The 15,975-nt window shown below is 36.5% G+C and overlaps 1 protein-coding gene across 3 annotated transcripts in view; it reads left to right on the plus strand.

Moving 5' to 3' along the window:
• Hook1 (hook microtubule tethering protein 1) overlaps positions 1-15,975 on the plus strand; it is a 45,068-nt gene that overhangs the window by 21,994 nt on the left and 7,099 nt on the right. For all 3 annotated transcript variants that reach the window (XR_013049222.1, XM_006974024.4, XM_042271429.2), the window contains exons 11-19: positions 869-1,070; positions 1,618-1,728; positions 5,434-5,521; positions 5,598-5,658; positions 9,854-9,994; positions 11,506-11,599; positions 13,110-13,144; positions 13,659-13,741; positions 14,322-14,422. Coding sequence is in view for 2 of the 3 variants with exons in the window: in XM_006974024.4 (XP_006974086.1) it covers positions 869-1,070; positions 1,618-1,728; positions 5,434-5,521; positions 5,598-5,658; positions 9,854-9,994; positions 11,506-11,599; positions 13,110-13,144; positions 13,659-13,741; positions 14,322-14,422 (916 nt within the window). In the remaining variant the exon portion in view is untranslated. The remainder of the gene's footprint in view (positions 1-868; positions 1,071-1,617; positions 1,729-5,433; positions 5,522-5,597; positions 5,659-9,853; positions 9,995-11,505; positions 11,600-13,109; positions 13,145-13,658; positions 13,742-14,321; positions 14,423-15,975) is intronic.

Consider the following 15,975-nt stretch of genomic DNA (forward strand, 5'->3'; position numbering starts at 1 on the left):
TGCTCATTAGTTAGACTTTCATTTAAAGATGTAATGTTCAGTTCTTGTTAGGACAGTTTCACATCAGAACCCAGAAACCCAAAATGATAATATTTTCTTAGAATTTTGTCAATAATACATGTCACTGATTTTGTATGCATTACTGCGTTTTTGGGAAACTCAGCATAAGTAAGAATTTTAGCATTTCTTTCAGATAGGATTATCTGTGGGATATAAAATGTATGCTTAGCTGCCACTATGATTTTGAGAGTATGCATCATGTTGTGGGAGCCTGAGGACACCTTGTGGGAGTTGGCTCTCCTCCCTCATGTGGGTTTTGGTGACTGAACTCAGGTGTCAGGCTTGCTCGGGAGTACCTTCAGCCACTGGGCTAAAGTTAGTATTTTTATGTGATTTTTTTTTAATTTTTTCTGTTTTAAATACCCATTTGAAAAGAAATCATTATAGCTATTAATTTGGACCTATGTGTGCTATTGAAGTGATTTAATTTTTTTCAGTTCATTTTTGCTTTAGCACAGTTGGTCAGATAAATGGAGTTCTAAAGAAAAGTGCTTTTCCAGAGACAAATTTGTCAATTGAATTAACTTTATAAGCATATCGAACACTTACAACTTTGCTAAACAATATAGGTGGTTTTCCTGGGAACTAGATAGCTCAGAATTACTTAGTCATGTGTATCAAATCATGCATTTTGATACATTGTGCTAAAAGTCTGTCAGTCTGTCAAATCTAAAGGATTTTAATAGTTGCTGACTTTACCACAAAAATAATGAACTTGAAATGGATTTAGGCTTATGTTTTGGTTATTGTTTAGAGTATTCATTTTGCAGCTAAAAAAAATGTGTGCATACACATTTTATTAATGCAGGGCTACCTCAGACAAAGCAAATAAACTGGAGTCGGCAGTGGAAGTGTATCGTCAGAAGCTACAGGATCTAAATGACCTCCGTAAGCAGGTGAAATCTTTACAGGAGACAAATATGATGTATATGCACAACACCGTGAGCTTGGAAGAGGAGCTGAAGAAGGCCAACGCAGCACGTGCGCAGCTGGAGACCTATAAGCGCCAGGTGAGTGATGTCTGAATATCTCATTGATGAAATTAAGAGTTCAGTGTTGTGATTTCATTTTTATTTCCCAGAGTGATGCAGAAGTGAAGTATCGAGTGTAGTAAGTTGTGTGCTCCTGATGAATTTCTTCTTTCTGCAGTTGTAGTTTAGGGGACAGTTACAGAATCTGACTCACCTACATCCTTCACCTTTGTACTGCCTTCTGAGCTCTTCAGTTTTTCCTGTTGACCTTTATTGTTTGTCAGTGTCTGGGGAATTGGACAAATGCCTAGGCAATGATAGAGAACGTAGCTCCACCTTCAAATACTGTTGTGCCATTTACCAAACAACCTTGAAAATTATTAAAATAAAGCCTGCTTTTAAATATTTTGACTTATTTTCATTTTAATTTGTTGAGTTTTTTTTGTAATTCTTTTTTTTTGATGTTCTGCTTTTCCAAATAACTTAGAATTAAAATTGTCTGTTTCCAATTCACCTTGTTCATTTATTCAACCCTGAAAGTTGATGAGTCTCATGAACTATTTTCCTTTTTTTTTCCTGCCCAAAGGTTCAAGACCTTCACACTAAGCTTTCCTCTGAGTCTAAAAGGGCAGATACACTAGCATTTGAGATGAAACGGCTTGAAGAAAAACATGAAGCTTTACTCAAGGAAAAAGAGGTGATCATAAATGTTTGTTTAAAAAAAAAAATGTCTTTTTTTTTTGTAGCTATGAATTGCCCTAATCCTAATCCTTAACCCCTAACCACTAACCTGAATCCCAAACATATTTTTTTCCTAGTGATTTCCTAGTTTAATACCTTATGTTTAAGTCTTTGGTCCATTTTTAGTTGCTATATCAATACACAATGAGAGATATGGCTTGTTTATTTTTTTTTGGGGGGGGGCGGGCAACAGTAATTGAAAAGGCATTTTTTTCTCCAGTATATTAAGTTTTTGTCCTTTTGATGGAGGATCATTTGACTATAAAGGCCTGGATTTATTTATGGTATTCATGTTCTGTTTCATCAGTCAGTTCATCTGTTTTTTGCCAATACTCTGGCTCTGGTTGCTGCTCTTTGCAGTACACTTTGATATCAAGTTCTGTGATGCTCCCATTGTTTGCTTGGTTCAGGATTGCCACGACTATTCGGAATCTCTTGTGCATAGGCGTTAAAGCTTTTCCCCAGTCATTCTTTTATGAAAATGTTATTATCAATTCTTCCATGGTAACTTGCACTGAATCTTTATAATTTGGGGTGGTTTAGACATTTTAGAAATACTGTATGATTCTCATATAGAGTACTAAAGAAGAATTGGAATTGATAAATTTAGTAAAGTTGTAGGACAAAATCAGCACACAAACTTAGTAGCTGTTTTATGCACAGTGACAATAGCTACAAAATAAATACAGTTCTTTGTAGCTGGAAGTTTTCCTTTGTCCTGTCTGGTCCTGCGGCTACTCAGACCCTAGTAAACACAGAGAGGCTTATATACAAACTGTATAGTCTATGGCAGGCCTCTTGCTAGCTAACTCTTGTAACTTAAATTAACCCATTTCTATTCATCTAGGTTTTGCCACATGTTCCATGGCTTACCTGTCTGCTGGCATGTTCCTTGGTTGGCAGGCTGGCGTCTCTCCGCCTCTCCTTTTTCTTCCTGTCTGTCTGCTTGGATTTCTGCCTACCTCTAAGCTGCCTTGCCATAGGCCAGTGCATCTTTATTTTTTTTTTTTTTTTTTTTTTTTTTTTTTTTTTTTTTTTTTTTTTTTGGTTTTTCGAGACAGGGTTTCTCTGTGTAGCTTTGCGCCTTTCCTGGAACTCGCTTTGGAGACCAGGCTGGCCTCGAACTCACAGAGATTCGCCTGCCTCTGCCTCCCGAGTGCTGGGATTAAAGGCGTGCGCCACCACCGCCCGGCCAGTGCATCTTTATTTATCAGCCAATTAGAACAACATGTATTCACAGCATACAGAAAGATATCCCACAGCAATTCTTGGTAATCAGTTTGACCAAGAAAAGTATAAGACCTCTGCATGAAAGTTAGAAAACATTGATGATAGAAATTGAAGACAGCACATAATAGAATGCATAGTCTCCCATGTTCACACATTCTTTATTCAGTCCTGTTAGCTTTTGCCAGGAGAGATAATGAAGTCATAGTCACGGGTCCTCAGTCTCAGTGCATGTTGTCTAACTCTAAATTTTCATCCAGTCACCTTAAAGCAAGGATCATCAACAGCTTTATTAGTATCTATGAACATACCATGTCCATTTTCTGTAAAGTATACTGTTCCATGGGTGTCATTTAGCAACCATATTGCTACGACAGGATGTCTGGCATTTATGTATGACAGGAAAGATGATTTTAGCTTACCAGTTATTGAAGCTTTATTCATAATGGCCTGGTCTTTTGGCAGGCCTGTAGTAGGGGGAAACACCATAGAAGCAGTGATACTTTGGAAGAAGAGACTGTTAGCTCATGGTAGATGATGAGCAGAGAGAAGACTACAGGAGGTTCCCAAGGACATGACCCAATGACATCTGTTTCCTCCCACTAAGTCCAGTTTTGATTCTTTACCATCTAATACTGTCATCTTGTGAATCGACTAAGAATTAATCCATTCATCAGTTTAGAGTCCTCATGATCGAGTCATCTCTGAAGTGCCACCCTGCCAACCTCATAGCTATACTTTGCTGATATTCTTGGCATTTTTCAGTTCAGTGGAGTTGAAAATTAAAACCATCACACAAGGCTTTTAATGTTGAGCCATCATTACTGTAATCAAGTTTGAGAATACTGTACTTCCAAAAAGAAATTCTTTACATTAGCAGGTAGCATGCAGTCTGATCTCCTGTCCATCAGTCTCAGCAACTGTTTATGGACTTGCTGTCTCTGCATTTTGCTGGCCTGTCTGAAGCATGCAGTGACATGACTAGGTTTTGTGATTATCTTGTTCAAGGTCACCCATATTGTCTCTCAAGCTTCCTATGGTATACTGTCTATTGGTAAATGATTCCCATTGTGTTGATACAGCATGCTTCATTTGTCTGGTCATCAGTGTGTGGACATTGGGACTCATCCCACTTTGGGCTATTATGAATATTGCTGCTGGTTTATTCACACATTTTTATGTGGGTGGTTTTTATTCCTCTGGAGTGCATACTAAGAAAGGTGACATAGTGCCTTATCATAAGTATATTTAATCTCTTTTCTGTGTCCTTGCCAACACTTTCCTGACATTGTTTTTTATTTTAGCTGTCCTAATGAATGTGAATTTTTACTTGCATTTCTGTAATAACTAAGGTCATTGAGCAAGTATGTGTACTTTATGGCTCTTAAGAGCCTTCCCATGTTTCACTTCAATTATTTGCTTTTTTAGTATGAGGATTTTATATATATATATATATATATATATATATATATATATATATATATATATATATATTCTGGATGCAAATCCTTTCTTAGATAACTACTTCTTAAATGTTTTCTCTGATTCTGTGTGTTATCTTCTCATGTTCACAGTAGTCCTGTTTTCAGCAAAAGTTTCCTGTTTTAAGTCACATTTGTCTGTTTTTCTTGGTTTCGATTTACTTCTTTGTGTTGTTTTGCAGGTTTTAGAGTCCGACTCTTATATGTAGTCTGTGTTCCATAAGAGTCGTTTTGTACATGATGTGAATAGTATCCAACTTATTCACTTGTAGGCTGCTGTCTGCTGCCCCGGCATCATGTTTAAAGACTGTTCTTTCTTCATTGAAACTGTCTTGTCACTCTAGTTATACAAGGCAGAGGACCATGATTCTGTTTTGGTGCATACATGGCATAGGATGTATAACAGAAAGGGCAAAGCCTACACATTGGGATGCATTAACAATAATGTACTCACACTGGCACATTGGTCACAACGGTGCAAGGTGTTAGAAATACAGAACTGGTAGTGGAGGAGAGATGAGGGAATGCATAGAAACTTGGGGTGTTCTGTTCATTTTTCTAATAAATCTAAAACTACCCACAAAAGACCCTACTAATTAAAAATAAATGCATACTTGACCAGAAATGTAAGAGCATAGATCTTGCCTTTTGGCTCTCTTACTTTGACTATCTGTCTAGCCCCTGTGTTAGTACCCCTCTGTCAGTCATGATCATTATAGTTTTCAGTCAAGTTTTCAAATCAGAAAATGAATTCTGGGCAGGCTAGGTGGCTCAGTAGATAAAAGTTCCTGGTGTCAAAATTGACAACCTGAATTTGATCCCTGGACCCTGAATTTGATGTGTGGAAGGCGTGCAGGCATGCACACACACATGCACATTTGTGCACACACACAGTTGCTGTCTACTCATTGTTGTGGGGGTTATAACTGCTGATAGAACAATTCTTTTTTTAGAGACTGATAGAACAGCGTGACACTCTGAAAGAGACGAATGAGGAGCTACGGTGCTCACAGGCACAGCAAGATCACCTAAATCAAGCTGGTGAGTTGGGCAGATGTAAGTTTGTTTTTCTAATGATTGAAATACTGATGACAACTAATTGATGTCTGTTGCTTAGATGCATCTACTACAAAAAGTTATGAGAACCTCGCTGCTGAGATCATGCCAGTGGAATACAGGTAAATTCGTACTGACTGATAACCTATACCTAATAGTACAAATCCCAGTTGGTTTTAGTCTATCTTTTTTTCATATACTTTAATTAAAAATTTTATTATTTAATAAGTTTATTATGATAGAGCTGAAAACTTTAATTGTTTTTACTCCAGCAATTTAAAAAATTGTCAAAAGTAAAATTTTACGAACTGGCAGAGTAACAGTCTAGTGTTTATGACGAGGCCTGTACTGAATTGAAATAATTTTTCTATTTTTTTAACCCTGGAAACTCTTAATGTATGACATTCAAATCCATGTGAGTAAAATAAAATAGAAGAATTGTCGGTAACAATGGTAAAATTAACAAATGTAGACATTCCCCCTTAGTCTGTCTTTTATCCTGGTTGTTTATGGTGATTTACTTCTAGGCATTTTACCTGTCTAGTTATAAAATATTATTAGTACTTGGCACAAGTCAGATTTTATTTATTAAAACTCAGATTATGCTTTGTTTAGTTTCATTAAGATATAATTCATTCACTTAAATAATAGGTTGATATTTCTCACTATACTCATAGAGTTGTCACGGTCACAATGTGACCATCACCATTATTATCTGATTTTAGAACCATCTGTCATTACAACCACATGACCTAGATATCCAGGAGCAGTTGTTCCCCATTCATGCCCCTCCCCCAAGATCTCGCCCCTAGATGACCAGTACTAGTTGCCTTTTATTAATATTTCAAAAACATAGAGTCTTATAGTAGATGGCCTTTTGGAACTCAAATCTTTTTCTCAGAATAATATAGACAAATAATACGGAATTCTCTTTGACACATTTAAACTTTATAGACAGACCATAATTGCTAGCACAACAGTTTAAAATTACATCAGAAGCAAAATCCCACAAACTAACATTCTAATATAACCTGAATTTTCTTACTAGGCTGTAAGGTCATCTGCTTTGTCATTAAAGAAGAAGCTTACTGCCTGAAAATCATATAACAAAAGTTACTTTACTTTAGAAGTTAAGTAACTCATTTCAAGTTATAAAATTATAAGAAGACAAAAAGCAGTATCATTAACAAACCTCTGAGTAGTTATAAAATGAGAGTCATTTTCTTTGTTGTTGAGTCAATCATGCTAAAATCAGTTTTTAAATGGCTATAGAGCTTAATTTTTAGAGTGATACTTTGGCCATTTAAAACAAAATTTGAATTTGTTGAAAGTAGTTGCTTTGGGAGTATAAGATTTGGAAAAGGGAGAAATTGTAAATTTCCTATTTAATATCAGAATGAAAATTGCATTGAATCTCAATATGAAAAATACCTTAAGACCTTTATATAAACCATTAATAATTTTTAAAAATATCATGTGTACTGTATTTATACCATTCCCTGTCTCTAGCCCCTTTGTATACCCTCCTCACTCATTACCTCTCTTTAGTTATCATTGTTACATATATATTAAACAACCAAATAAATCTTACCTGCTGAGTCCATTTAGTGTTGCTGATATGTGTTTTGGGGCCTGACTATTTGGAATTGGATAACCAGTTATGGGTTCATTCCTGGAGAAGACTGATATTCTCTCAGCAGCCTTTAATTGCCTGTTATCATCTGCATCTTGTGAGATTTCCCCATCCAGCTGATGCTGTCATTGCTCAGGTCTTCTTTAGGCAGCCATAAAGTTGAGATGTCATGCATGCAGTTTCCCTGTCATATATAAAAGATAAATTTCTCAACAGATGTATCTTGGTCCTCTGTAGCATGAATCTTAGAGTCTTATTAATAAAATCAAACCTGGAGCCGGTATTGGGGTGAATATTGGAAGATCAGAGAAGCAGAACAAGCCACAGCCACTTCACCTTGCCAATTCCTCAGCTGATTCTGTTTCCTCAGACTGGAAGCTTCTGAGTCCTCATCCAAATGGATCTCAGCTGAACTGTGCTGCTCAAAAGCCTAAAAGCTTAACCAACCAAATGATTCTAGTTTCTGGTTTTCAAGCCTTATATACCTTTCTGCTTTCTGCCTTCACTTCCTGGGATTAAAGGCTCACTTTCTGGGATTAAAGGCCTGTGTCACCATGCCTGGCTGTTTCCAATGTGACCTTGAACTCACAGAGATCCAGACCGATTTCTGCCTCTGGAATGCTAGCATTAAAGACGTGTGTGCCACCATTTTCTAGCCTCTGTATCTAAGTGGCCGTTATGTTCTCTGACCCCAGATAAGTTTATTGGGGAACATTGGGGAATACAATACCACCACAGTCCTCTGTCTCTTGCAATCTTCCCACCCTGTTTTCTGCCATGTTCCAGGGGCTTAGATTTAGGATTGTGTTGTAGATGTATGAGTTGATGCTGAGCACCCCACAGTCAATTGTTCTTAGCATTTTGACCAGTTCTGGATTCCTGTAATGGTCTCCTGCAGCAGCAAAAAGAAGTTTCTTGGTTGAGGGGCAAGAGGTACACTTATCTGTGGGTATAAGGATAAGTATTAAAAATACATTTTAAAGCTGAGCATAGTGACACATGCTTTTAATCCCAGTGCTTTGAGGCAGAGGTAGGCAGATCTCTTGAGTTCTAGGCCAATCATACATAGTGAGACCCTATCTAAAAACGGAAAAAAAAAAAAAAAAGAATGCAGTTAAAGATTATATACTGATTTGGGGAAGTAGTAGCACTAGTAGATTCTATTGATTAGGCCTCAAGTCCGATTACCAAGATGTAAGTGCCAATATTGTATCTTTTGGGTTGTCTGGTTGTGCTGGTCATTGTGGTCTGTAAGCACCATAGCTGGGTAGGACTACTGATTACTTTTCTTCCTTGGCAGCTTTTTTAGCATCTTCAAGTACTGTAAAATCTACTCCTCATGGAGGAGACTTCCAGGTCAGATTCTGCTGGATTCTTATAAGTGCCTGGTGTCTTCCACAACAGGGACTTAGCTTCAACCTCTGAGAGGCAACCAAGTGCAACAGCAACAGCCTGTATTGTTTTAAGAGTCCCTTAGATGCCTCTAACCAACAACTAGAAAGGAGTTTCTTATACCTACACTGGGGTTTTTTTGCTCTTTGGTTCTTGGGGAAAGTATAATCACAGTAAGTGACATAACTTCATTTAAAAAAATACATGCCCCCCACACAGTTATACATAACTTTAGATGAACATAAATGATTCTCCCACCCAAAAACATCCTTTCTGTTTACTGCCCCCCCCCACCCCTTGGGACTGCACTATTTGAGCCCTCTCAACTTACTTTCCTCCCCATTTTTCCCATTTATTACTTCATAGCACCCATTATTCACTCTTCCCATCTCTAGAGACTTTTCAGGGTTCTGTGGTTACTCCAGGTAGATACCTAACTCCTGAACATTCAGAGCTGGAAGGACAAATAAGAGAAATGGAGCATTTATATTTCAGGATCTGGGTCGCCTCCAAATATTTTCTTCTTTCAACTCTTTACCTGCTGATTTCATGATTCCATTTTTTTTTACAACCAAATAATCTCATAAAGTTAAAAATAAATCACCCCTTGGCATATGCCCAGTAGGCTCAACATCACAAAAATAGCAAAGAAATAAAAACAACAAAATGTCCTTCAACTGATAAATGATAGTGACAATGTGATACATATACACAAAAGTTTTTCTTAATATGTATAGTGAGACTAATGATCATAAAAATCTATTAAGATTTTTAGGCAAACTTTTTTTACATTTGCTTGTGTTTTATCATATGCATCCTAAGAATATACTTTTCCTGAAGTTGCTAAAATTTAAAAGTGAAGTCATATTATCTAGGGATTTGCATAATTGTTTAATGGTGTTGCTCATGATCATATACTGTTACCTTTAACTTTTGAGGTGTGACCTTGCAAGGCATACAGTGCTTCTTTGAAACTTTGAGGAGTTTTTATCCTGTTTTAAAATTAGAGCTATTGAGTAGATAGGAATTCCCTTAAAATAATATGGTGGTTCCAGTGAGATTGCTCAGAGCTGCCAACCCTAGCTCCCTGCATTCTATTCCTGGATCCACGTGGTGAAGGAGTGAACTGACTCCACAAGTTGCCCTCTGACCTTTACATGAATACCATGGAACATGTGTGCACAAACACATATACATACTTATACAAACAAAGTATATAAATGTAGCAACAATTTGAAAATATATTGTAAACATTATTTTAAAAATTAAAAAAAAATGCTTTTCAACATTAGAGAGGTGTTCATTCGACTGCAGCATGAAAACAAAATGCTTCGCCTGCAGCAGGAAGGGACGGAGAATGAACGCATTGAGCAGCTGCAGGAGCAGCTGGAGCAGAAGCACCGCAAGATGAACGAGTTGGAAACTGAACAAAGGTGACTGTTGCCATTTGGAGTCAAGTGACTCAGTTACCTAGAAGTAGGAAACAGCACTATGGCCTGCATGGATGGTATTGCCAAGCAGGTGTTTCTTACCACTCTAGTCCTTACTCTGTGAAGAATTCAAAGGATTTAGTTCAGTGATATTATCATAAAATATAGAATAATGTGTTCATTTTAATAGACTTAGCTAGCCAGGATACTTATTCATGATGTTCATTAGATATCCTCACAACCAAAAGAAACTAGTGATTTAGTGGCTACTGCAGTTGGTGTGTAGATAAGACACAGATTCTATAGTCAAGTTTCTAAAATTCTTAAATACAAGTTTTTTTATTTCAATAATATTTTATGAAGTAATACCTACCACAGATCAAAAGTTACCTTTTTAAATAGAGTAAAATGTTTTACTGAGATTTATATTGGTGAGCTAAAATTTTTCAAAAATTTATCTATATTTTAAAAATACAATCTTGGACATGGAAATTTACATTTTAGTCATAGAGTAATACATGAGAATGGAAATGATGTGGTATTCAAACATGGACCTTTTTGTGTGGTCAATTAGAATTCCATTTGCTTAACTAAGTCACTGTTTCTTGGCAAGTTACTTAAATTCAGACTATTCAGCTATAGACACAGGAAGAAGCTGGTTAATGTATTTGCAGCAAGTGGTGTGCTTTCCTAGTTCCACTCAAGTACCTTAAACTTTTTATCATCTAAACAATACTTATATCTGACTTCTATGACTTTCCTGTCAGAATCTACCATAATGCCCTTCCTTCTATGCTTCAATCTTGTTTTTTCACTGTTGGAAACTGAAGCCAGGCCTTCCTAAATGACAGGCAAGCAAGTGTCCTGTGCTGAGCTATCTCTCCACTCTCATAAATAATAGTTACATACAAGCACTTTTGCGGACAAGTTCAGTAAATCCTCACTCTGAATTAGTGACTGTGGTCACCTTTTTTATGGATAAGGAGGTGGAGATGGAGAGGGTCAGAAACTTAGTGAAGTTAGATGGCTTCTAAGCTCTGGATTCCACAGTGAAAGCGTCTGCTGACCTGACTGCTGAGTGTCTTCTAACTTACCTCATTAAGAAGATACTCAGTGTAGAGATGGGTGCAGCTGGATTTGTTTATCCAGCTTTTACCAGACCACTGGGGTTTCAAACACTTGAACCTTGTTTTCTGTGAGTAAAATAGGGTACATTGACTTTTCTGAAGAGACTTGACTATTACTATCTTGCTAACCCTAGAAATACTAGGTTTCGGCTTTTGGTGAGCTGATAGAGAATGATAGACATGTGACTACGTTCAGTATTGCACGTACGTGCTTTAAGAGAGGAAAAGTTCTTTTTAAGTTATTTCCGCAGAGGTGACATCCTGTTCTCCCTATTGTGCTTTTCACAGATAATTGCCTCGCACTTATTTATGCTAGCACTTTTATAGACCCCCTAACTGTTTTATCTTTAAATATGAGTAAATAAATACCAACTCATGTCACAATAGATTGAGCAAGGAGCGCATTGGAGAATTGCAGCAGCAAATTGAGGACCTCCAGAAATCGTTACAAGAACAGGGCTCCAAGACTGAAGGCGAAAGTGTAAGTAACAGAATCCTTAACTTGCTCTATGTGTATTCTCTAATAGTTTCCACTACCTACTTCTCTGCATTTGAAATGGTACCCTTTTCGTTAACGGTACCTTCAAATACCGTATATATCTGCATAACAGATGCAGTGATTTTTGCCAACTTGAAGTCTTTTAGATTGCTCACATATATCGTAAGGTGATTTCTATCTGTCCTGCTTGGCACCTATACTTAAATTCTCTAAGACTTGACTCAGAGAGTGATGATGCTTTGAGGTCGAACAAGCCTACTTGGATTTTTGTCAAGTTTGTCCTGAAGAAAAAGTGAAATGAGAATAATCAGCACTCAGAATTGGAAAAGCTTCCTAATAGGAAACAAGTAGTTTCAACTGACAGATCATTGAAGAAATCATGACGAGTGTGAAGGACATTGACAGTTTTGAAGACATCACCCCTAGTGCTTCCCCTACTTTCATCTCAAACCATTTTAGACAGTGTGGGCTGAGATGGGAAGACTTGAAAAGAGATAGATTTAATCTGAATTTTTGACATACCTAGCAGTTTTCCCATACTTTACCTGTATATTTGGGGAAGAAAAAAATTGAGAGAGATGTAGTTGATTAAAAGAAAAGGTAGATCTGAATGTGTTAGCAGATACCAGTTGATAGAAAATACTGGTGGGGGAGGAAGCTGTAAAGTAAGGAGAGGTAGAAAGGCAGGTTGAAAGGGGTAAATTTCCCTTCTGTCTTTTGTATACTTTATATGGTTTTCTCTTTTTTCCCTGGGGGCTTGGAACATAGAAGTCATCTCATGCATGGCGGCATCTCATATGTGCATATATACGGTATTGTATCCTCTCTAATACAGATATCACTAAGCCACTTTGGGAATACTTTTAAAATGGCACCTATTTGGGGGACAACATTTTGGGTTGCAGTGTTTTGAAGATTGTTAATTCCTTCACCTTTTGTTTTTAATGTGTTGATATCCACATTATCAGAGTTTTACAGGTACCTAATTGATGCGGAACTGCTATTATGGTTAAAAGTAATACCTTTAAAAGACGAAATGATATTTTAAATTTGTTTTTGAGAAAAATCCAGTTGCCTCATTTTAATGTTGATATTAAAGTGCTTTCATTTATAATGATAGTTTTATAAATGCTAAGATCTGTATTTTCAGTAGTTGTTAATTAGATACTGAAATGTTTGATACTCCTCAATATATCACATTCAGCTTGGATTTGCTACTTTTCTTCAAGTTCAAGTTTAATTTTTATTATATTCAAAAATAAGCAGACTTTTTTTGTTACTGTTCATTGCTTCATTTCCCATTCTTATTTCCTTTTGATGTAGAAAATATACCTAAAATTTTAGGTATTAGAAACTGTGCTATTACAAGTACATGTTTTGAAGTCTATTTTTACATAATATACCTTTAAAAGAGGTGAAGAGATTTAGATGTTTGGGAAATTTACCCTTCCCAAGTGAGTCATCTTAACAGCAACTATTTTTAATTTTATAGTCCAGCAAACTAAAGCAGAAGTTGGAAGCTCATATGTAAGTAAAACTGATGTTTCATTTCAAAGGGGAAGGGTTATAGAAGCTTCTGGAAAATGTCCTTTTCTGACTTGGTGAATGAAAGCACAGGCCCAGACTACTCACCACTGCTACCAAGAGCAAGAGAAAACATGTTCATCTGCTCATGCCTAGCAGCCAGCCCAACTCCTACATTTTTAAACAGCTAACATCATCTGACAGATTTAACTAAGCAGACATTTATTAGCCAACCAATTTGATGTTGTGGCTGCTAATTCTATAAAGCATTTCCTTTCAATTGTGTAGTAAGTGTAGGTGCTTAAGGAAAATGCAAAGGCTTTGGAATGTACCATGTCAGGTGCATTAGCATCTACTAAGCAGACCCTGTAGTTAGGTAAATAGGTTCCCACTTTACCTGTGGGAAACTAAAGATTAGATTGATTCTTGCCCAAAGTCCAAACATTATTGTGGCAAAGACTAGTTTTCATTCTTAGGTCTGTTTGACACCAAGCTCCATGCTCTCTTCACTACTTAGGGAAAAACTAACAGAAGTCCATGAAGAATTACAGAAGAAACAGGAGCTCATTGAAGACCTTCAGCCAGATATAAGTCAGAACGGTAAGTTTGTGTAAAATCTGGACACACTGCTCAGGATCTGCCCTTCTAGTGAAGCAGATAAGAAAATAGATCCATCTTTACACAGTATGTAGTGTGCACATTGCATAAGAACCATGCTAATTTTTAATGCTAAGTTCATTTGTATATATAATTTTAAAGCAAAAAAAATTTTAATAAGATGAACTGATTGGTATAAAGGAGTATCAAACATTGTAAATTCTAATCAAATTAATACTGTAGAATCTAAGTAAAATAATTTCAAGATGGGTTAAAATGAACTTCAAAACAATAATGTCTTATTTTCTTTCCTTGTAGTTGTGATTACATTGAACAGTATATTTCACATTCTTAATGTTTGTTAGAAAGGTAGAAACATTTAGATTATAGACAGTGATTGAGGATACATTACTTGTAGTTCAGAAGTTTTAGATAAGACTAAATTACTAAGAAGAAATTAGAGGCTTTTTCTTGGAAGCTGTCTTAGCAGTCATTGGAAAATAAGTTCGATAAATACAATTTTTGTGTGAGGATCAAGTGATTTGAATATGTGATAATTGGTTTAATTTTTTTTCACAAATAGTCCAAAAGATCAGTGAGCTTGAAGCTGCTCTTCAGAAGAAGGATGAAGACATGAAAGCAATGGAGGAGAGATATAAAATGTACTTAGAGAAAGCCAGAAATGTGAGTGACCCACCTGCTCAGCTGATTCCTTGTATCCCATTTTCTGGTCATCCCTAGTTCTGATTGTACTGCAGGTCTGTGTCTGAACCTAGTCACTTTGTTCATCTCTGCCTTGCCTTGCCTGTCAGGTTTCTGCCATCTTCAATGTGAGTCTTGCACACTCAGTCTGACTGAGTGTCAGATAAATATGACCTTAGGGAAAGAAAGTGATTACTATGATATAAAGTCTTTTATTTTTAGAACAACAAACTTAGACTTATGTGCTAAGGTCTCAGCATGTTCACTGAGAATAAAATTTACTAGAGTGTTAGCAAAATGAATGAAATTGTTTACCTTTTTATGGAGACAGTCTCTTGGAATGTACCAAATTGGCTTTATTTTATACTTTAGAGACTTAAACTCTACCCTGATACTCATCAGACTAAATTCTTTCTTTTACTTATTGTATAGTTTAGCTCAAATATTTGTGAAATATTGTTTTCATAGTCTTATTTTCATGAATATCACATATAAATACTCCCTCAGAATATTAGTACATTCTTTTCTATTTAGTAAATTAAGGAATTTCATGGTGGTACAACTTTAAAATAATAGTAGTATGTTGTTAGTATTGTTTTCTTTTGAGGTGCTCTCCACCCAGCTCCCAAATAAATCACACACATTATTACTTACAAATGCCCGGCCTTAGCTTGATTTGTTGATAGCCAGCTTTCCTTAACTTATATTATCCCTGCTACCTTTTGCCTCTGGGCTTTTCACATTCTCTTACTCCATGGCTTGCTGTGTAGCTGAGTGGCTGGCCCCTGGAGTCCTCCTCCTTCTCTGACTCCTTCTTTTCTCCAAAATTTCTCCATCTATTCTCTCTGCCTGATACCCCTGCCTATCCTTTAATCCTGCCTTACTATCATAGAGTTAAATAAATGCAACATAAACAAAAGTAACACACCTTACAGTAATATTCTACATTTCCTCCTTTTTGTCTAAATAAAAAGGTCTTAACTTTAACATAGTTAAAATTTTTTGTATGTAGTTATACTAAGAATTAATTTACATTATTCAGTCCATTTACATTTAACAAATTCAGAGAAAGAATTCTACCATCCATCCATCTTAGTAACCCCAAAGGTTTATACATAATTTACTTTCTATCATAAATAAGGAAAACTGCAACTATAACTATCTAGTCTTCAACTCCATCAAAGATCCAGAAGGATGTAATATTATCTAACAACAGAGACATTTGGCTTCCTGGACAGTCACCCAAAGTTTCTCTGTAACATTGGTACATCCATCTTTAGCCTACAGGCCCATAGTAGCTGGTAGACTTTTCAGTGAGGCAGGAGATTTGAAAGACTGTCTCACCTATATTGGCAAAATTTGTCAGTCACTTTCCTGTGTGTCCTGCAGAATGTGTGGCAGTTTCTTCTGTGAAGCAGCAACCCTGAAGGACCATCATGCCTTATTTTGGCAAAGCTCAGCAGTCACTTTTCTGTGGGTCCTGCATGTCCAGTTTATACAACATATTATCAGCAGTCAAAGGCAAGAACAGTTTC

Source organism: Peromyscus maniculatus, chromosome 2, assembly GCF_049852395.1.
Source record: "Peromyscus maniculatus bairdii isolate BWxNUB_F1_BW_parent chromosome 2, HU_Pman_BW_mat_3.1, whole genome shotgun sequence".
Lineage (NCBI taxonomy): Eukaryota > Metazoa > Chordata > Mammalia > Rodentia > Cricetidae > Peromyscus > Peromyscus maniculatus.